The following is a 23584-nucleotide window of genomic DNA, read 5'->3' as shown; positions in this document are numbered from 1 at the left end:
ATTTTTTACTACTTTCTACATTGTAAAATAATAGTGAATACATCAGAACTATTAAATAACACCAATGGAAGTATGTAGTGAGCAAAAAAGTTTTAAACAAATCTAAATATATTTGAGATTATTCAAAGCAGCCCTTTGCCTTGATGACAGCTTTGCACACTCTTGGCATTCTCTCAACCAGCTTTATGATGTAGTTAGCTGGAATGCATTTCAATTAACAGGTGTGCCTTGTTATATTATATTTATATATAAATATATTTTGATTTGTTTAATACTTTTTTGGTAACTACATGATTCCATGTGCTATTTTATAGTTTTGATGCCTTCATTATTATTCTACAATGTAGAAAATAGTAAAAATAAAGACAAACCATGGAATGAGTAGGTGTCCAAACTTTTGACTGGTACTGTACATTGTACTGTGCTCTTATTCGACTGATACTACACTGTAAATACTGTATACTATTATCTACTAATATACAGTGCCTTGCGAAAGTATTCGGCCCCCTTGAACTTTGCGACCTTTTGCCACATTTCAGGCTTCAAACATAAAGATATAAAACTGTATTTTTTTGTGAAGAATCAACAACAAGTGGGACACAATCATGAAGTGGAATGACATTTATTGGATATTTCAAACCTTTTTAACAAATCAAAAACTGAAAAATTGGGCGTGCAAAATTATTCAGCCCCCTTAAGTTAATACTTTGTAGCGCCACCTTTTGCTGCGATTACAGCTGTAAGTCGCTTGGGATATGTCTCTATCAGTTTTGCACATCGAGAGACTGACATTTTTTCCCATTCCTTCTTGCAAAACAGCTCGAGCTCAGTGAGGTTGGATGGAGAGCATTTGTGAACAGCAGTTTTCAGTTCTTTCCACAGATTCTCGATTGGATTCAGGTCTGGACTTTGACTTGGCCATTTTAACACCTGGATATGTTAATTTTTGAACCATTCCATTGTAGATTTTGCTTTATGTTTTGGATCATTGTCTGGTTGGAAGACAAATCTCCGTCCCAGTCTCAGGTCTTTTGCAGACTCCATCATGTTTTCTTCCAGAATGGTCCTGTATTTGGCTCCATCCATCTTCCCATCAATTTTAACCGTCTTCCCTGTCCCTGCTGAAGAAAAGCAGGCCCAAACCATGATGCTGCCACCACCATGTTTGACAGTGGGGATGGTGTGTTCAGGGTGATGAGCTGTGTTGCTTTTATGCCAAACATAACGTTTTGCATTGTTGCCAAAAAGTTCAATTATGGTTTCATCTGACCAGAGCACCTTATTCCACATGTTTGGTGTGTCTCCCAGGTGGCTTGTGGCAAACTTTAAACGACACTTTTTATGGATATCTTTAAGAAATGGCTTTCTTCTTGCCACTTCCATAAAGGCCAGATTTGTGCAATATACGACTGATTGTTGTCCTATGGACAGAGTCTCCCACCTTAGCTGTAGATCTCTGCAGTTCATCCAGAGTGATCATGGGCCTCTTGGCTGCATCTCTGATCAGTCTTCTCCTCTATGAGCTGAAAGATTAGAGGGACGGCCAGGTCTTGATAGATTTGCAGTGGTCTGATACTCCTTCCATTTCAATACTATCGCTTGCACAGTGCTCCTTGGGATGTTTAAAGCTTGGGAAATCTTTTTGTATCCAAATCCGGCTTTAAACTTCTTCACAACAGTATCTCGGACCTCACTGGTGTGTTCCTTGTTCTTCATGCTTTTAATGGACCTCTGAGACTATCACAGTGCAGGTGCATTTATACGGAGACTTGATTACACACAGGTGGATTGTATTTAACATCATTAGTCATTTAGGTCAACATTGGATCATTCAGAGATCCTCACTGAACTTCTGGAGAGAGTTTGCTGCACTGAAAGTAAAGGGGCTGAATAATTTTGCACGCCCAATTTTTCAGTTTTTGATTTGTTAAAAAAGTTTGAAATATCCAATAAATGTCGTTCCACTTCATGATTGTGTCCCACTTGTTGTTGATTCTTCACAAAAAAATACAGTTTTATATCTTTATGTTTGAAGCCTGAAATGTGGCAAAAGGTCGCAAAGTTCAAGGGGGCTGAATACTTTCGCAAGGCACTGTACCAGTACGACAGTATACCAGTATGACACTCATGCCTGTGAGACCACAGTGTTGACACAGCAACCACAGTCAAGTCTAGGAGTTTCTATTCACCTCACTCACCAACTCCAGCTCCTCATCGGTCTGCATGGGGCAGTAGGACAGAGAACACGGGTTACAGCTCTGTACTAACCTGCTGATCTAGGATCAGCCCCCATTCCTAATCTTAACCATTGGGCTCATTAAGGGGAAATGCAAAACTGAACTCAGATCAGCTTCTGGGGGGATATTTCATCACACACTCACAAAAATATCTATTTCAGAACGGCAATGATGAGATGCATGGATGCATTTTGAAGTCAATCCTTCTTTAGCACAGTCTAAAGCCACACTCAGTGCGTGCCAAAATCAACCTTTGAATTTAATCTTATTATAATTGCTGTCCTATTAATTGTTCAATTGCTTTATAAACTAATAATGACTCAGCATCTGTTTTGTAGAAAAATGTGAGCTTCTGAGTGACACCACTCTGAGAAACTAAACTTTATTACTGTAGACATCCCAACCTCCTAAAATGTGTTGAGTTACAAGACACAATAATAAATAAATACCTCTATTTCAACCGTTTACAAATCAAACAGCATACGCTTCATTTTGGTATTAAATGTTTATCTCAGAAGGAATAGAGATTCATAAAGATTCAGCAGCCCATTGTTTTGTGACTGGCGGGACACCAATGAAGCATTTATCAATGTGAGAAAACAACACTCAGTTTGGGCCAGTAGGGCTCCCGTAGTGAATCTCTCTGTGGCTCACCAGCTGCATCAGGCTCTTGCCGCTCTGGGAGGTGATGACCCGGAGATCAGGCTTGCGGCTGTTCACCATCTGAGGGCTGGGCGGAGGTGGAGACTTGGCCAGGACTACTTTCCCCAGGCTGTTGCCGTTGGAGACGGAGAGGAGGCCGGGGGAGGCCCTGGCACTGATGTAGCCGTTCGCTGGTTGAGAGGGAGACGGAGAGGAGATATTAACATGGTGTTAAGGAATGGAAGGAGTGTTTGTATGGTGTGTGTATGCCTATCACTTACTGTAGGACAACTGTAACGCTGTGAATATTAGTATGAATCTGTAAACATTACTCGTTTGACCCTTTCACGCATTACACTGTAACACTACTGACAAAACCTCATAGCTTTTCACTACAGGAGCAATGTCATTCCTATGTCAACCCTACGGCATCCCTATGTCAACATTCAGACAGTCCCCTTCAGATTACGCCATGTGACACATCCCTAAGAGAAACAACCTTTTGTTATTACTCAAGACATACCAACCTCCTAATGGGTTGTCTCATAAGACACAATAAAATAAAAAAAAACTCAAATATTTTAATTAGTTCACAATTCAAACAGCGTATGCTTCGTTTTGGTTTCACTCATTATGAAGGTCTAGCCATCGAACGGCTCAATGGTGAGCAGTGTTAATCTGGGACAGCATCAAGCTACTCAGACAACAGCATTCCTTCTTGCCATAGGACAGACCCTCAGCCTGATTTCCCCTTACTTGGTTAAAAGGAGCCGTTGACTCAAAGAAAGACAGGCTCACTGTGTGGATAGGGGAGCGGGGGACTTTCCCAGCACTGTCAGGAACACAACCAGGCAAACACAGACAGTAGACACACACAGACCGAGAGAGAGAGAAACAGAGAGAGAGAGAGAGAGAGAAACAGAGAGAGAGAGAGAGAGAGAGACAGAGAGAGAGAGAGAAACAGAGAGAGAGAGAGATACAAAGAGACATGCACACATACTGTGAGCAGGCATACAGTCAGATGCACAACTACACACGCTCACACACTCCCTAGAGCTGGGCAGGGTTCTGCGATAGCAGATAAAAGTTGCTCCATGACGTGTCCCAGATGCTACCAGCATGTGACACCGTTTCATCTCAGTCACACATACTTCAGTTCAGACACACACACACACACACACACACACACACACACACACACACACACACACACACACACACACACACACACACACACACACACACACACACACACACACACACACACACACACACACACACACACACACACACGGACGAGAGGCAAGGAGAGAATAATGTTTGCTCCAGACTCATTTGTGTCAGCAGTATCAATAACACACTACTTCCATCAAACATACAAATGCGTAACAGTTACCATAATTTTGCTCGCGCCATTCATAACTGGATAGAGGACTCTGGGCAGCCAGTGAAGGTTACTTTATACCGAGGTGTTTTGGGATGGGAATATGTGAATTCACGTGAGTGTGAGCCACAGCCGAGGCAAAAGTGGAACAGGGCGATGGTGGATTTTTGAGTTGTACCTGACCTAGCAGACAGACACTCGCTCAGTCCTTCCTCTAAGAAACTGGACGCTCACTCATCTACCCCAGCAACAGAGGGAGATGAAGGAGGAGAAAGAACATGTGTTAGTCAGATGTTGGCCCCAGGCCCTGGGCTCTTTGAACAACAGGGCTCTAGTGTGTAAGAATTCACACTCATTATGTGCCTGTGTGAATGCTTATCAATGCATGTGTTTGTGTAAGTACATGTTCATGTATGTGTTTATGTGTTGTATGTATGCATGCATCAACATATGCGTTTTAGTGTATACCTGTGAGTGTGTGTGTGTGTACTCGCTCTCCCAGGCTCTACTCCTATTACCCAGTGCCGGGCGTGGGAATCTCAGGAATGTCGGGTGACGTCAATGGTGACATTCCCTGAGCCCAGAGCCTGGGTCTGTGTTCAACAGCTGAGAACGACAGAGCGAGGGGGAGGAGAATTTGGAGGGAGGAGGGGGAAGAGAGAGAGAGTCAGCGGGCTAGCAGGGTGAGTCACTTGAGCTGCGTCTTGGGACCACCGCACTGTTTACTCCACTGGAGGGTTACTGAGACAACTTCGGTTTAGAGAGAGAAAGGCATTGTAACTACTGTGGTCCCTGTTCCATGACTTTGTGACTTGGGTCTGATTCTGAAACTTGAGATAGGATTGTGTAACTCATTGTCGTACGAGTCTTTCATTGATATCAATGTGAAAGCTGAATCTATGCTCACAAAATCTAGGTTAAGATTTGTTGCTTAGTGCCTTAATCACAAATAGAAAAACATATTCTGCTCTAGACAATAATACAGCCATTCATTTTTGGGGAAGATGTTGTAGCACAATATCTGATAATATTGTAATCTACCGATGACTGCATGCCTTGAGCAATTAGATTAGAAGTGAGGCTCTGGCCGGTGTCAAAGTCACCTCTGAGGAGATGGCTCTGCCAAGAAAAGGTACAGTTTGAACCACAGGGGATTGGAGTGAGTGTGTGTGTGTGTGTGTGTGTGTGTGTGTGTGTGTGTGTGTGTGTGTGTGTGTGTGTGTGTGTGTGTGTGTGTGTGTGTGTGTGTGTGTGTGTGTGTGTGTGTGTAAAGGGGGGGGACATGGGGGAACAGCTGCGATAGAGGGAGAGAAGGACAGAGAGAGGGAGGGAGAAAGCGGGGTCAGGGGAGACAAGAAGGGGGGGGGAGGAGACAGTGAAGATGCTAGGTCAGAGTGTTCATGTCATTCAGGTCTCTCTCTACACCTCTCTTTCTCCCTCGTTTCCTCAGTCTTTCATTCTCTCTCATTCTCTTTCCCATCAACCCCCTGGGCTATTTACAAGCGGCTTTCCTGTGACCCTCAGCTGTCACTGGCCAACAGGTGTGTTTGTGTGTGTGTGTGTGTGTGTGTGTGTGTGTGTGTGTGTGTGTGTGTGTGTGTGTGTGTGTGTTTGAGTACATGAGTGCCAGTGTCAGTGTCAGTGTTTGTGGAGGTTGCAATCGACCAGCTATCGTGACATCTTTTTCTCTTCCATCAAACAGTGGAGTCTGTCCCAAAGTGTAATCCATACACATGTTATGCTTTACTATAACCCACAACTCCCATCACGTCAAGGAAAGCCATGAAGGGTAAAAACTAACAAGCTAATAATCTATTGTCACAGCTACAACAGAGAGACGCAGTTCACTGTGTATGCGGTATCATCTTATTTGCTAGGTAAAAACGACTTAACTAGGTATTTTAGCAGAAGTAGACGTCACTTACGAACAGGGCTCGGGCATCCTCCGTTGGAGTTGTTCAGTTCACCTCCTAATAGAGCACCTGTGGAGGGAAGAACAGAAGACAGTGGCCATGTTGAAAAGGACAAGTTGCACATACGAGTTGATGTGAATGGTAAGAATTGCAAAGAAAACATGAACATGAATAATGCTGAGCCCATAACATTGATGCTGTTCATTGACTACAGCTCAGCGTTCAACACCATAGTGCCCACCAAGCTTGTCACCAAGCTCAGGAACCTGGGACTGAACACCTCCCTAGATCCTGGACTTCCTGACGGGTAAACTCCAGTTGGTAAGAGTAGGCAACAATACTTAACCTCTCTTGGGTAGGGGGCAGTATTTTCACGTCCGGATGAAAAGCGTGCCCAAAGTAAACTGCCTGTTATTCAGGCCCAGAAGCTTGGATAAGCATATAATTGGTAGATTTGGATAGAAAAAGTTTCTAAAACTGTTAAAATGATGTCTGTGAGTATAACATAACTGATATGGTAGGCAAAACCCCGAGGACAAACCATCCCCCAAAAAAAAGATGTTCAGCCTTCCATTGTTTCCAATGGCTTTCATGTTTATTATGATGTCAACAGTCTTTAGAGATTTCAGGCTGTTTTTAGGAAAACTAGATGTCAACAGTCTTTTTTAGAATTAGTAGTTTCCATGGCTGGTTTTTTGAAATTCATCTCCGAGGTATGAACATACTATTTTTCTAAGTTTTATTTTGGCTGTATTGTTTATTTACGTGTTTGATTATAAGGTTTGATTATAAATTTTGTTTGACTTGTTTGGATAAGTTTATTGGTAATGTTTGTGATTAATTTTGTATGCATTTTGAAGGAGGGAAACCAGTGGATTATTGAATTAAGTTTTTATGGATATAAAGAAGGACTTTATCAAACAAAAGGACAATTAGTGATGTAACTGGGACATTTTAAAGTGCCAACAGAAGAAGATCTTCAAAGATAAGGCATTTATTATATCACTATTTCTGACTTTTGTGTCGCACCTGCCTGGTTGATAAATGTTTTTCTTGTTTTTTATTCAGGGCGCTGTCCTCAGATAATCGCATGGTGGGCTTTCGCCGTAAAGCCTTTTTGGAATCTGACACAGTGGCTGGATTAACAAGAAGTTAAGCTTTATTTTGATGTATAATACTTGTATTTTCATGAATGTGAAATATATATTTCTGTAATTTGAAATTCGTGCTCTGCAATTTCACTGGATGTTGGCCAGGTGGGACACTACCGTCCCACCTGCCCATAAGAAGCTAAGCCACGCTAATCCTGGGGTACCCCCCAGGGGTGTATGCTTAGCTCCCTCTTGTATTCCCTGTTCACCCATGACTGTGCGGCCACGCACAACTAACTCCATCATCAAGTTTGCTGATGACACAACGATGGTAGGCCTGATCACTGACGGCGATGAGACAGCCTACATGGAGGAAGTCAGAGACCTGGCCGTGTGACGCCAAGACAACAACCTCTCCCTCAACATCAGCAAGACCAAGGAGCTGATTGTGGACTACAGGAAACCGGAGCTGGTGCACACCCCAATCCACATCGACGAGGCCGCAGTGGAGAGGGTCAAGAGCTTAATCGGGGTCCACATCACTGAGGAGTTAACATGGTCCTCTCACACCAGCACAGTTGTGAAGACAGCACGGCAGTGTCGCTTCTCCCTCAGGAGGCTGAAACGAGTTGGCAGATCCTTAGGAACTTTTACAGCTACACCATCGAGAGCATCTTGACTGGTTGTATCACTGTCTGGTATGGCAACTGCATCACCCTCGTCAGGAAGGCCCTACAGAGGACGGTGCAGACAGCCAAGTTCATCATTGGGGGTGAGCTCCCAGCCATCCAGGACATACATGCTAGGAGCTGTTTGAGAAAGGCTTGAAAAATTACCAAGGCTTATATCCCCTGGCCATAGGACTGTTCAATGGCTAACAACCACTGCCCCCCCCCTCACACCTACACTGCTGTTAAAATGATTATTGATTAGATCTCTTACTACCACTACGCTGCTGTTCACTGTTCACTATTGATTGCCATCACCATTTTTTTTTCAGTTATATATACAGTGCCTTGCGAAAGTGTTCGGCCCCCTTGAACTTTGCGACCTTTTGCCACATTTCAGGCTTCAAACATAAAGATATAAAACTGTATTTTTTTTTAAGAATCAACAATCAAGTGGGACACAATCATGAAGTGGAACGACATTTATTGGATATTTCAAACTTTTTTAACAAATCAAAAACTGAAAAATTGGGCGTGCAAAATTATTCAGCCCCCTTAAGTTAATACTTTGTAGCGCCACCTTTTGCTGCGATTACAGCTGTAAGTCGCTTGGGGTATGTCTCTATCAGTTTTGCACATCGAGAGACTGAAATGTTTTCCCATTCCTCCTTGCAAAACTGCTCGAGCTCAGTGAGGTTGGATGGAGAGCATTTGTGAACAGCAGTTTTCAGTTCTTTCCACAGATTCTCGATTGGATTCAGGTCTGGACTTTGACTTGGCCATTCTAACACCTGGATATGTTTATTTTTGAACCATTCCATTGTAGATTTTGCTTTATGTTTTGGATCATTGTCTTTTTGGAAGACAAATCTCCGTCCCAGTCTCAGGTCTTTTGCAGACTCCATCAGGTTTTCTTCCAGAATGGTCCTGTATTTGGCTCCATCCATCTTCCCATCAATTTTAACCGTCTTCCCTGTCCCTGCTGAAGAAAAGCAGGCCCAAACCATGATGCTGCCACCACCATGTTTGACAGTGGAGATGGTATGTTCAGGGTGATGAGCTGTGTTGCTTTTACGCCAAACATAACGTTTTGCATTGTTGCCAAAAAGTTCAAGTTTGGTTTGATCTGACCAGAGCACCTTCTTCCACATGTTTGGTGTGTCTCCCAGGTGGCTTGTGGCAAACTTTAAACAACACTTTTTATGGATATCTTTAAGAAATGGCTTTCTTCTTGCCACTCTTCCATAAATGCCAGATTTGTGCAATATACGACTGATTGTTGTCCTATGGACAGAGTCTCCCACCTCAGCTGTAGATCTCTGCAGTTCATCCAGAGTGATCATGGGCCTCTTGGCTGCATCTCTGATCAGTCTTCTCCTTGTATGAGCTGACAGTTTAGAGGGACGGCCAGGTCTTGGTAGATTTGCAGTGGTCTGATTTTCCATTTCAATACTATCGCACAGTGCTCCTTGGGATGTTTAAAGCTTGGGAAATCTTTTTGTATCCAAATCCGGCTTTAAACTTCTTCACAACAGTATCTCGGACCTGCCTGGTGTGTTCCTTGTTCTTCATGATGCTCTCTGCGCTTTTAACGGACCTCTGAGACTATCACAGTGCAGGTGCATTTATACAGAGATTTGATTACACACAGGTGGATTGTATTTATCATCATTAGTCATTTAGGTCAACATTGGATCATTCAGAGATCCTCACTGAACTTCTGGAAAGAGTTTGCTGCACTGAAAGTAAAGGGGCTGAATAATGTTGCATGCCTAATTTTTCAGTTTTTGATTTGTTAAAAAAGTTTGAAATAAATGTTGTTCCACTTCATGATTGTGTCCCACTTGTTGTTGATTCATCACAAAAAAATACAGTTTTATATCTTTATGTTTGAAGCCTGAAATGTGGCAAAAGGTCGCAAAGTTCAAGGGGGCCGAATACTTTCGCAAGTCACTGTATTTGCAAATTACAGGCCTCCCATCTTTTTAAGTGGGAGAACTTGCACAATTGGTGGCTGACTAAATACTTTTTTGCCCCACTGTGTGTGTGTGTGTGTGTGTGTGTGTGTGTGTGTGTGTGTGTGTGTGTGTGTGTGTGTGTGTGTGTGTGTGTGTGTGTGTGTGTGTGTGTGTGTGTGTGTGTGTGTGTATATATATATATAAAATTTAAAAAGTCCAGAAAATCACATTGTAGTGAGTGTACAGCTTATAGAACAGTGTAAATTTGCTGCCCCCTCAAAATAACTCAACACACAGCCATTAAACTAAACTAAACCTCTGGCAACAAAAGTGAGTACACTCTTAAGTGAAAATGTCCAAACTGGGCCCAAAATGTCAATATTTTGTGTGGCCACTATCATTTTCCAGCACTGCCTTAACCCTCTTGGGCATGGAGTTCACCAGAGCTTCACAGGTTGCGACTGGAGTCCTCTTCCACTCCTCCATGACAACATCACGGAGCTGGTGGATGTCAGAGACCTTGCACTCCTCCACCTTCCGTTTGAGGATGGTGGTATTAACCTCTTGAATCTATAGGGGTGCTATTTCATCATTGGATAGAAAAACGTGCCCGTTTTAAGCGCAATATTTTGTCACAAAAAGATGCTCGACTATGCATATAATTGACAGCTTTGGAAAGAAAACACTCTGACGTTTCCAAAACTGCAAAGATATTATCTGTGAGTGCCCCAGAACTGATGCTACAGGCGAAACCAAGATGAAACTTCAAACAGGAAATGAGCAGGATTTTTGAGGCTCTGTTTTTCATTGTCTCCTTATATGGCTGTGAATGCGCAAGGAATGAGCCTGCCCGATCTAACGTTTCCCCAAGGTGTCTGCAGCATTGTGACGTATTTGTAGGCATATCATTGGAAGATTGACCATAAGAGACCACATTTACCAGGTGTCCGCCCGGTGTCCTGCGCCAAAATTGGTGCGCAAACCTCAGCTGCAAGTATTTTTCCATGGGATTCAGAGAAGAAAGCAGGCTTCCACGAACGATATATCAATGAAGAGATATGTGAAAAACACCTTGAGGATTGATTCTAAACAGCGTTTGCCGTGTTTCAGTCGATATTATGGAGTTAATTTGGAAAAAAGTTCGCCGTTTTGATGACTGCATTTTTGTTTTTTTTTGGTACCCAAACGTGATGTACAAAACGGAGCGATTTCTCCAACACAAAGAATCTTTCAGGAAAAACTGAACATTTGCTATGTAACTGAGAGTCTCCTCATTGAAAACATCCGAAGTTCTTCAAAGGTAAATGATTTTATTTGAATCCTTTTCTGGTTTTTGTGCAAATGTTGCCCACTAAATGCTACGCTAAATGCTATGCTAGCTATCAATACTCTTACACAAATGCTTGTTTTGCTATGCTTGAAAAGCATATTTTGAAAATCTGAGATGACAGTGTTGTTAAGAAAAGGCAAAGCTTGAGAGATGGCATATTTATTTCATTTAATTTGCGATTTTCATAAATAGTTAACGTTACATTATGCTAATGAGCTTGAGGCTATAACTGGATAAAGGTTTTTTTCATAGCCAAACGTGAACAAAATGGAGCGATTTGTCCTACACAAATAATATTTTTTGAAAAACTGAACATTTGCTATCTAACTGAGAGTCTCCTCATTGAAAACATCTGAAGTTCTTCAAAGGTAAATGATTTTATTTGAATGATTTTCTTGTTTTTGTGAAAATGTTGCTGGCTGAATTCTAGGCTTATAGCTATGCTAGCTATCAATACTCTTACACAAATGCTTGTTTAGCTATGGTTGAAAAGCATATTTTGAAAATCTGAGATGACTGTGTTGTTAACAAAAGTCTAAGCTTGAGAGCAAATATATTTATTTAATTTCATTTACGATTTTCATGAATAGTTAACGTTGCGTTATGCTAATGAGCTTGAGGCTATAAATAGGATCCCGGATCCGGGATTGCTCGACGCAAGAAGTTAATGTTTTGTATAAACCTCCTATCACACCTTCATTTACACTCTTGCGCACACACACATCTTATGCCATACATATCCCTGCCTACATGTACAGTACATCTCAAATACTCCAGTATCCCTGCACATTTTGTATTGGCACTGCACCTGTATATAGCTTCCTCTTATTTTTTATTTCTCCTGTTTTTTATTTTGTATTATTAGTTCAATATTACTGCACTGTTGTGTAGGGCTTGAAAGTTAAGTATATCACTGTACTTGTGCATGTGACAAATAAAACTTGAACTTGTGATGAAGTCAACCATTAAGCACTGTCCACTCTGTTCCTTACCTGCGCTGGCCGGTCGCTGTGGTAACCCTGGAGACCCAGTGTTCCTCTGGAGAGATGGTTGCTGTGGCGAAAGCAGGCGGGGGTCTGTGAGGGTGGAGGTGATGAAGGAGGTGGTTACCAGGCCGCCAGAGTTACTGAACTGGAGAGCATTCTGATTGGACACTGGCACCGTGACGGGCATGGAGAAAGTGGGCTGTGGGACGGCTGACTGGAGGAGAGACAGGAAGAGGGGCTTAGAAATTTAAACCCACGATTGGCACATGTATAATGTTAAACACACTCTCAGAAGCATGTGCATGCACAAGAACACACACATACTATCGCACAAGATTTGTTAGCATGCAAACTGACTTGTGGAAATAAGAAGCTGAAAAAGTGTTTGCTTTCAGATCACATGCAAGATTATGTGTACATCATAAAAGCTACATGGGATTGTTATTGCATTGGTTATTGGTGACATGTCATATAGTATCTTTAATTGCAGGGAAAATTGAAGAGAAACCATTGGAGAAAAAAATAGTTTTTTTGCACATATCTTGGAACTTTGAGTATCTGATATGTAGCCTCAACCTGAGAAGTTGACTGCTAATTTGCTTACTTTTACCTGGAAGTAAATGTTTACCCTTACAAATGTATATAACTAGCCACTAAAACATTCTCTAAAGTATCAAGGAGTGCTTTCTTAAAGTATAAGAAGTGTAGTTAGCAAATAGCTTTGAACAGGTCCCAAGTCAGTTAAATAATACTAGCCGTGTGACCCAGCCCAACACCAGGTCCTAGTCAGAGACAGGACCCAGGCCAGGGTTGTCCACTCTTCTGCCTGTAACCCATTTCACCCTGTTCCTCATCATGGCAGAAAGCAGGCAGGGCCTCTATATATAGAATATGGGCCAAGCGTGGCCTGGTACTGTATGTGCTGAGTGGGACCCAGTTTAAAAAGAGAGAAAGAAGATGCTCTACTCTGTCCATCCTATCGACCTTCCTTCCCGTTAGCCTACAGTGTATTCCACAAGTTTACATCTGGGATGTGTGTGTGATGTTATACAGGGGAAGAAAGGGGAGCAGGGAGGACTAAGTTGTTTTGGTATTGTGTGTTTTGTATTGTATCTGACATAATCTGATAAGAGTCCTGTCATTCTTGTGACAAACCATTTGTCAATGTGGGGAGACGAAGTGTGTCCTTTTCCTTTCTTTATAGCATTTTAGTAGACTGAGTAGTAGTCTGTGTCTGCATTATCCTGTTCTAGTGACAAACAACAAGAGTGCTAGGTAACGTAAAGACAGAAAGGCATCCGGGCTGTCACTAGTGCTGTAGCTCCTCTGACCCATAAGACCCGTGAGGGTGTCATGTCACGTACGCAACTTCCCTCAATATGCTGCATATGGCAACAATGTTCAGGGGACTATGGTGACAAAACCAATCTGCCTTGGACTCCACAATAATAGAGATGTCTCAAATCCCAGAGCACCAGAAACAGAGGGAGGCAGAGAAAGAAAGAAAGAAAGAGTGAGAGAGGGTAGGGGAGAGAAAAAGAAGAGCGAAAGGGAAATAAAGAGAAAGACAGAGAAAGACCAAATGGGTAAACCTACTGGGCATGCTGGTGGCTAGTTCTGGAATCTGGGGAGGTAGTCTACAATATAAGGCAGAAGGTTACAGCACTGCACACTAGCCAGGCAGAGAGGAGGGAGAGATGGATGGGTGGAGGGATGGAAGGATGGCGGTGAGGTTAGTGTGAGGGGGCAGAGGTGTGGAAACGTGGAGCATACAGCACTGGGACAGCACTCCCTACATACACTTATCTCATTAAAATACTGTTGAATACTACACTGTTGTACACTAAACTGTGCTGTGCCATTTGGTCAGATGTCTCTTGGATAACAAGTTATTCAGTGGTATTGCTACTTTAGGTCAGATAACTGCCAGTGGGCATAATCTTAATATTAGAGTAGAGTGGCTCATTCATTGTGTCAAGTACATGGCATTACAAAGGCACTAAAATGAATCATATTGGATAAATAATAGTCATTCAGCTTTTCCTCGGGCTAAGTGGGCTCGTTGAAGGCAGCTCAAGGCCTCCAACGGCATAACAAAAAATGAACCTATTTTTCTCAGCGGAGCGCTACATTGGTGTATTTCCTAGATGCGAGGGTATCAGAATGAATTAAACTCATGCCCTACTTTCCTTCCCTCCCTCTTGTCCTAGAAGCCTTTGAAAGTTCCCTTTCAACTTTAGGAAATGTCTCATCCTATTTGTTAGCAGTGATGGATTAAAACCACAAAAACAACTTTCAAACAACGTTCCGTTGACCTTTAAAGTCCTTGACATTTGACTACAATGTTGATCTCACGAGTGAATACACTGTAAAATGCAATTAGATTGAATCGTTATACAAAAATAATGCTCAGCTTTAATCTTAGTATTGTTGGAATACAGGAGGGAAAACGAGTGCTTTAAACATTTCTAAAATAACTTCAATAGACAGAGAAATAAACAAAATGTGTCTCTCTTTTTAGTACAAATTTGACAGTGACAGCCTATTTAAAAAAACAACAGGAAACGCATAACATTGCAAACAATATCAAGTAACATCACTTAAATCTGAAAAGCTACATCAGCTGTGTCACCAATTGGCAAGTTCCAGTCTTTCCTTATAATTCTGTACATGCCTGTAGACTGTATAGCTCGCCTCCCTAAGCTCCCTAGGGCCTTCTACTTGACTCCGGGGATTGCAGTACGAGTGGGATTAAGCGTGTATATCCCAGCCCCCTAGCTGTTATGTTGGTGGATTATGATGCTGTTGAGGGAGATTGGTGCTGTATGCTTCCGTTTGCAACAGTGCGCCCTGTGAAAGGTGTGCCGGGCAAGGTGGGGGATGGGGGCTTGCTTGCTTCCAATCGACTGGGGTGGGAGCTACACTCTCCAGGGGGTAGCAGATTGAATTCTATTTTTCTTCTTTCTACTCAGAAATGCTTTTAGGAGCCATTTCAGCTCACCACAAACATCAAAGTGTTGGAGATAAGGCTTAGTTAAATGAGCGGTATTTACTGAATTGATTCGATAGAGAGACATTCAACTTTTTTGCTGAACTGCTGCTTCAATGTAACTGAGTGGTTGGTTGTGTGATAATATTATCAGTTTTGGATAACAAAACCTTTCCATCAACATTGTTTTTGTTGTTTTAGTGACAATATCCTACATAATGCAGATTATGTAATACATTGTAGTACATGTTGTATAATACATTCTAAGAAACCAGGGCTTAAATCAGGGATAGGTGTGTATATCTCCAGTTCAGCTCATCCTGTGAGCAGTAAAGTCCTTCACATTGTCTATCGAGTTCTACTCGGGCCAAAGTCCCATCCCTCGTGACCAATAGGGAGGCCAGATCAGACAGGAGGCCTGGTTGTAAATTGAGTGCTTCTCATTAAACTGACGTTAATGACATTACTGAGCCCTGGTGGAAAATAATGAATCATAAAAAAATTGGCACCGGAGAGAGGAATAAAAGAGGCGATAAACCGTGGCAGCGTGCCAATTATAAGGCAGCCCTGGAGAGTGTCTGACTGACACCCTGGAAAATGAGGAACGGCCTTTCCCAACCTAGATGGTCACACTTTATCTGTAAAACTAACACCCTTGAAAAGCATTCATTTGTACGATTCTTCTCACTCTAACAAAGGGGTGACAACGCATAATGAGATCTATTGCTTTGAATACGTTATGCCCCGTTTGCTATGGCACTTTTATGTAGTCTTTATGAAATCTGCCAATAGCTTATGAATGACTCCTGAGACCGGTTATGTCATGTTTATGAAGTCTTTACGATTACTTCCTAAATGGTTGGCTGCGACCACTCAGACTGTTGAGCTCCGCGCCCTAACCTCCTTGCCCTTGCCCGGGCACACACGATCAGGGGGGGGAGGGTGAGAAATGGAGGGGAGTGGATGGGTGCTCTGTGAGTATTTGGGTTGCTGTCTGCAACCAGATCTGGGTAAAATCCAGTCCAGGTAACACAGCAGTTGCAGTACTGCTCACGGTACTCACTGACAGCCTATAGCTCTGCATCATTTTATCAAACTCCTCGTCAATTTTTTTGTATTTCTCCTCAGTGTGGGGGGTGAGGGAGAAGGGCTCCTCAGGGTCTGGGCTCTCTGAGTCCCGGTGCTCTTTCTTGTTCAGAGCCTTGGTCCGTTTGTTCCCACAACAGAGAGAGAGAGAGGAGAGGAGAGAGAGGGAAGTTAGAGAACGTGACGAGAGGACGATGGTACTCACGCCATAGCGCTTGAACAGGATATCCAGGTCCTCGTTCTTGCGGTACTTGTCGTCGTTTAACGGGCTTTGGTCGATGGAGTCGTCGCCGTCTGGCTCAGGGCTGTTGCAACCATTAAAGCCTTTCTTTCGCAACGTCTGAAGCGGTTAGAGGAAGAAGAAGCAGAGGAAGGAGGAAAACATTTCATTTTCAGACACAATTACGTCAACAACACCCATCATCCAGACTGTACCACCATTTAAATTCTAATAATGATAAAGAAAAGAACAGCGATGGCATTCGAACAAGACCAGTAACATGATTCTGAGCCTCAGATAATATATAACATCGATCCATTCCAGGAAGGTCAGCATCTATGACCATCGTTTCGAAGCTAACCACCTTCAAAGGTCTACTCTACACAAATCAACAAAGATGTCTGAAATAAGGCATTATTACTGGACAATGATAACAATTTATAACAAAACGTTCTTTATATATATATATATATATATATATATATATATATATATATATATATATATATATATATATATATATATATATATATATATATATATACAGTTGAAGTCAGAAGTTTACATACACTTAGGTTGGAGCATTAAAATTAGTTTTTTAACCACTCCACAAATTTCTTGTTAATAAACTAGGAAAGTTGGAAAGTCAGTTAGGACATCTACTTTGTGCATGACACAAGTAATTTTTCCAACAATTGTTTACAGACAGATTATTTTCACTGTATCACAATTCCAGTGGGTCAGAAGTTGACATAGACTAAATTGACTGTGCATATAAACAGCTTGGAAAATTCCAGAAAATGATGTCATGGCTTTAGAAGCTTCTGATAGGCTAATTGACATCATTTAGGTCAATTGGAGGTGTACCTGTGGGTGTATTTCAAGGCCTACCTTCAAACTCAGTGCCTCTTTGCTTGACATCATGGGAAATCAAAATAAATTAGCCAAGACCTCAGAAAGTATTGTAGACCTCCACAAGTCCGGTTCATCCTTGGGAGCAATTTCCAAATGCCTGAATGTACCATGTTCATCTGTACAAACAATAGTACGCAAGTATAAACACCATGTGACCATGCAGCCATCATACCGCTCAGGAAGGAGACGCGTTCTGTCTCCTAGAGATGAACGTACTTTGGTGTGAAAAGTGCAAATCAATCCCAGAACAACAGTAAAGGACCTTGTGAAGATGCTGGAGGAAACAGGTACAAAAGTATCTATATCCACAGTAAAATGAGTCCTATATTGACATAACCTGAAAGGACGCTCAGCAAGGAAGAAGACACGGCTCCAAAACCGCCATAAAAAAGCCAGACTACGATTTGCAACTGCACATGGGGACAAAGATCGTACTTTTTGGAGAAATGTCCTCTGGTCTGATGAAATGAAAATAGAACTGTTTGGCCATAATGACCATCGTTATGTTTGGAGGAAAAAGGGGGAGGCTTGCAAGCCGAAGATCACCATCCCAACCGTGAAGCACGGGGGTGGCAGCATCATGTTGTGGGGGTGCTTTGCTGTAGGAGGGTTTGGTGCACTTCATAAAATAGACGGCGTCATGAGGCTGACAATTATGTGGATATATTGAAGTAACATTCAAGTCATCAGTCAGGAAGTTAAAGCTTGGTTGCAAATGGGTCTTCCAAATGAACTATGACTCCAAGCAAACTTCTTTCAAAGTCAAGGTATTGGAGTGGCCATCACAAAGCCCTGACCTCAATCCTATAGAAAATATGTGGACAGAACTGAAAGAGGCCTACAAACCTGACTCAGTTACACCAGCTCTGTCAGTAGGAATGGGCCAAAATTCACCCGACTTATTGTGGGAAGGTTGTGGAAGGCTACCTGAAACATTTGACCCAAGTTAAACAATTTAAAAGGCAATGCTACCAAATACTAATTGAGTGTAGGTAAACTTCTAACCCTCTGGGAATGTAATGAAAGACATAAAAGCTGAAATAAATCATTCTCTCTACTATTATTCTTACATTTCACATTCTTAAAATAAAGTGGTGATCCTAACTGACCTAAGACAATACTGTGTATTACTCCTTTCACAGAACAGCCCAAACTGGCTCTAACCAGAATAGAAAGAGGTTTGGGAGGCCCCGGTGCACAACTGAGCAAGAGGACAAGTACATTAGACAGTCTAGTTTGAGAAACAGACACCTCACAAGTCCTCAACTGGCAGCTTCATTAAAAACACCAGTCTCAACAGTGAAGAGGAAAGATTAAGATGGGAAAAAGAACACAGACACTGTACAGAGTAACTCTGCCTAGAAGGCCAGCATCCCGGAGTCACCTCTTCACTGCTGACATTGAGACTGGTGATTTGTGTGTGTTTTGTGGGAAGATAGGGCTATTTGTCGCAAAAAACATCAAGCGCTCTGATGAAACTGACTCTCATGAGGACCGCCAGAGGAAGGAAGACCAAGAATGACCTCTGCAGCAGAGGACAAGTTCATTAGCATTACCAGCCTCATAAATCGGCAATTAACTGCACCTCAGATTGCAGCCCAAATAAATGCTTCACAGAGTTCAAGTAACACATCACATCAGCATTACATCAGAGTTGGCCGTTCATAGAAGAATTTCTGCAAAGAAACCACTACTAAAGGACACCAATAATAAGAAGAGACTTGCTTGGGACAAGAAACACGAGCAATGGACATTAGACCGGTGAAAGTCTGTCCTTTGGTCTTATGAGTCCAAATTTGAGATTTTTGGTGTCTTTGTGAGACGCAGAGTAGATGAACTGATGATCTCCGCATGTGTGGTTCCCACCGTTAAGCATTGAGGTGATGGTGTGGGGGTGCTTTTCTGGTGACACTGTCAGTGATTTATTTGGAATTCAAGGCACACTTAACCAGCATGGCTACCACAGCATTCTGCAATGTTACGCCATCCCATCTGGTTTGCGCTTAGCGGGACTATCATTTGTTTTCAACAGGACAATGACCCAAAACACACCTCCAGGCTGTATAAGGGCTATTTGACCAAGACGGAGAGTGATGGAGAGCTGCATCAGATGACCTGGCCTCCACAATCACCCGACCTCAACCCAATTGAGATGGTTTGGGGACCTCTGAGTGAAGGAAAACAAATGCTCAGCATGTTTGGGAACTCCTTCAAGACTGTGGGAAAAGCATTCCAGGTGACTACCTCATGAAGCTGGTTTAGAGAATGCCAAGACTGTGCAAAGAGTGGCTACTTTGAAGAATCTAAAATATATTTTCATTTGTTTATCACTTTTTTGGTATGTTATTTCATAGTTTTGATGTCTTCACTATTATTCTACAATGTAGAAAATAGTAAAAATAGAGAAAAACCCTGGAATAAGTAGGTGTGTCCAAACTTTTGACTGGTACTGTATATATTTCCTTGTCACATACACCGGATAGATGTAGGGTCAGCCATAGTAGTATGGCGCTCCTGGAGTTAAGTGCCTTGTTTAAGGGCACATCAATGTGTTTTTTCATCTGTCAGCTCCGATATTTGAGCACGTCTAAATTGATGTGAAGCGTCACGCCAACAAAAGCCATTGAGCAAAGGTAAAGGGTAGGGGGTGAAACGGAAGCACACCACCAGCCACAGAGCTAGAGCAGTCAGGCCATTTCAGCTCTAATGCACAGTGGAAAGGGTCTTGTTTTGGCATTATTCTGGAAACATGCTTTACTGTAAGTAGCTTTGCCAGTGGGATCTGGACCAAACAGCAAACCAGATTCCGACACTAGAAAAATGAATTCTAACCTAGAGTGTGGCAAATTCTTCTACACGACAGATGTACTATTCAGTTGTATTCTATATAGAAAAGGGGAATGTGTTTTTAAGTAAAGCAACATAAATAAATGGGTATCTACAGTACTGTGTGGCAGAGAGATGACTGTATTATCCGCCATACAGTGAGTGCTGCCTGATGGGAGGTTTGATTAGTAGATAAGTGGATGTTCTCCAGGACACCCACTAGGGACGATCACTGTTCTCTGTGTAGTGAGGATGACTCAATACCATGAAATTCAATGCCAAGCTGAGAGGCAGAGAGAATAAAAGACGTAAAAAAACGAACGCAGTCATTAGCTACCCAACTGTGAAGTTAAATCCAGGTTTACTGAGCTAAACCCCCCAATACAGATCAAATTCACTTTAAATGTGATGCCAATACTATTATCCATAATGTAAAGTATGATATCCAAAATATATAGTATATATTATATCCATATTATTGCACACATTATGAAATACATTCCACATTCCACCCACATGGAGATGATTCTTCCATCAGTACCCGATTTCTCTGTTGAGGCATATCAATTCAAAATCAGTGCACTGATCAAATTAGACACTAGAATTTCCTGACACTGTTCAGCCACCATACTGTTTATTCTCCACTGTTCATGGAAAACATGATCCGTGTTCATCTGTGCTGACCTAAAAAGCTAAAAACTAACAATGACAACATGTGACAAAAGTCTGTGCGGGGGACGTGTTAGTCATGGACATATGCAGCCGACTGTCAACATAACAAAAATCGCTACATACAAAACTGCCCTGACAATAGGACCTGGCAGTCCTATATAATGACACATACACACACACACACACACACACACACACACACACACACACACACACACACACACACACACACACACACACACACACACACACACACACACACACACACACACAGGTCAGCTGATCAGCTCGTCTCAGTCAGCTCCATCTGTTCACCGGTCCCTCCGCACCTCTCCCCCACTGGCACAATCTTTCAAGTGCTGCCCTCTATTATGTTGCCAGGGTAAGATTCCCCTGTAGAGCAACACGCAGTGACTGGCTGGGCTATGAGCTTCCCTGCCCCTCCCCCTCTGGCACTCTCATCCCATCTCCTGCTCTCCCTCACTCTCTCTTTCATTCTCTCGTGGTCACTTGGTCCTTGTCTCTCACTCCAGCTGTATCTCTCGCTTTCCTTCACCTTTCACCCTCTTCCCTTCCACTCCATCCATTTATATTAATTTCTCGCTCTCAGGATCTCATAATCAATCCATACAGTCCTCTCACTTCAGCCTCCTATTCTCCCACATGTTTTACTATGCTGCTCTCCTTAGTCCTCTTATCCGGCCTTCACTTTCCTCCATCTCCTGTCTATCCATCTCTCTCCTCACCCGTCTTCTTTTTACCTGCTCTCCCTCTTCCTCTGTTGACCTATTCCCACAGCTTCCCATCCTATTTTTTGCTCTCAAAATGCCATCCATCTCTCCTTTTCTACCTCCTCTCTCTCTTTCGAATGGAAGTATGTGGTGAACAGTACAGGCTGGGGCCCTTGTCCACAAAGGCAGAATGTAATGTCACGTCCCATTTGCAGTTGTCCGCATTCAGGTACATGGAGCCCCCCAGGGCATCCTGATAGAGCACAACTAAAGCCTCTGCTTACTACGCTACTGGGCCGCCAAAGAACACATCACTAACGTGGCTGCATCGGGGAAACTGAGTGGCCATAGCGGCTCTGTCCGGCTTTATCCTCCCCATTCATTCGACAGTAGCACATCCCTGAAGAATGTCTTCCACCATTACCACAATAGCCAGCAGTGGGTGTTATTACTTATACATGTGGTTAATGGATCCCCTCTATCACACCATCTCAGGAGGGGCCGATGGCTTGCTTCCTCACAGAGTACAGAGGTGCCCTCATTGGATATGGATGGTCTGGAATCTGCCGGGTGTCACATGTCAGATAGCAGCTCATAGGATGACAGTGTACGTATGCATATGAGGAGGACCATATGATCTGTCTGCAATCACATCCTGTTGCATTTAACAGTCTAAAATTGGAATAATGCTGCATAAGCTCTTTAAAATATTGAGATTCATTTTAACTCTGGCATCAAATCACACTATTTATTTAGCTTGCCATGATGAAAAAATAAATGTGGTTTTCATTTGCTCTTAAATAATCAACCCTGCTACATTAATGTTCCTGGCAGTAACAACAATAAACATGATGCAGACTAAGTGCCTGTTAAACAAAAACAAAAAACTGAATCTGATTTGATGCCATTTACCATCACACCCTGGTGCATCCTCATTAAACCTATTACTGTCTCCATGGCGATCATGGTGCGTCATGTGACCTTTGGAGGCCACGTGATAAGGAGAAGGCCCCATTGACCCTGTCCTGATCAGGATACTGGGATACGACAGGTCTTAGGGGACGTCCCAGGAATTTGGTTGACATGGCAAAATGGGATTAGTCCCGAGGTAGGGAGCATCGCCAGGGCAACAGAGGGAGGCCCGCCTCCTAGGGAACCATCAGCGTTATGATAGGACAGTTCCAAAGGGCCCTGGCCTCTACCCAAAAACCCTTTTGGTGGTGAGCCTCCATATTGGAAAGTGATGGGCAATTATATGTTCTAATTGGAATCAATTACTTAGAAGGAATCTTGTCAAGTGCAGTTTTGTGGCGCATGTCGTGAGGAGATCCTCTCACCGTGACCTTGAATCGGGGAAGTGACAAAGTCTTTAAGCCATGCAGTGGGAAGATCTTCCTCTTTGAGCTGTTTAAGAAAAAAGGCATCCCCTCTTCTTCCTCTTTCCTCTCCATGGCTATACATCTCCTTCCTCCTTCAGAGCTCATTCTCCCTCGTTTTGCCTTCCCTCGCCCCTGATTGGGATCTGCAGTCAAGCGGATTAACACGTTCTGGCAGGAGAGGCAGGCTGCCCACACACACACACACACACACACACACACACACACACACACACACACACACACACACACACACACACACACACACACACACACACACACACACACACACACACACACACACACACACAAAACACGTGCAGCACAGAGAGAAGCCGTGTGTGTACATATGCATCACCTCCCAGCTGTGTACTAGAGTGAAGGAATGCCCAACTGTGTGAAGAATATTGAGTGTGAGTGTGTGTGTGTACGTAAAGAACCAGTCAAAAGTTTGGACACCTACTCGTTTGTTTTTTTCTTTATTTTTACTATGTTCTACATTGTAGAATAATAGTGAAGACATCAAAAAATATGAAATAACAAATAAAATACAATTTTAA

At 42.7% G+C, this 23584-nt stretch overlaps 1 protein-coding gene across 7 annotated transcripts in view; it reads right to left on the bottom strand.

Annotated features, from left to right (window-relative positions):
* Positions 1-23584, bottom strand: part of LOC135522253 (myocyte-specific enhancer factor 2D homolog) — a 75890-nt gene that overhangs the window by 11397 nt on the left and 40909 nt on the right. For 3 of the 7 annotated variants that reach the window (XM_064948333.1, XM_064948337.1, XM_064948334.1), the window contains exons 4-8: positions 16262-16399; positions 12216-12423; positions 6189-6245; positions 2892-3070; positions 2190-2219 (exon numbers count right to left, since the gene is read on the bottom strand). In XM_064948333.1, coding sequence (XP_064804405.1) covers positions 2190-2219; positions 2892-3070; positions 6189-6245; positions 12216-12423; positions 16262-16399 — 612 coding nt within the window. Of the gene's footprint in view, positions 1-2189; positions 2220-2891; positions 3071-6188; positions 6246-12215; positions 12424-16261; positions 16400-16489; positions 16625-23584 lie in introns of all 7 variants that reach the window. The other 4 variants (XM_064948335.1, XM_064948338.1, XM_064948339.1 and 1 more) reach the window with 3 other exon arrangements.

This window comes from Oncorhynchus masou, chromosome 30 (genome assembly GCF_036934945.1).
Source record: "Oncorhynchus masou masou isolate Uvic2021 chromosome 30, UVic_Omas_1.1, whole genome shotgun sequence".
In the NCBI taxonomy this organism is placed as follows: domain Eukaryota; kingdom Metazoa; phylum Chordata; class Actinopteri; order Salmoniformes; family Salmonidae; genus Oncorhynchus; species Oncorhynchus masou.
Note: the sequence above shows the minus strand (reverse complement) of the source record. Positions and strands in the feature narration are given on the sequence as shown.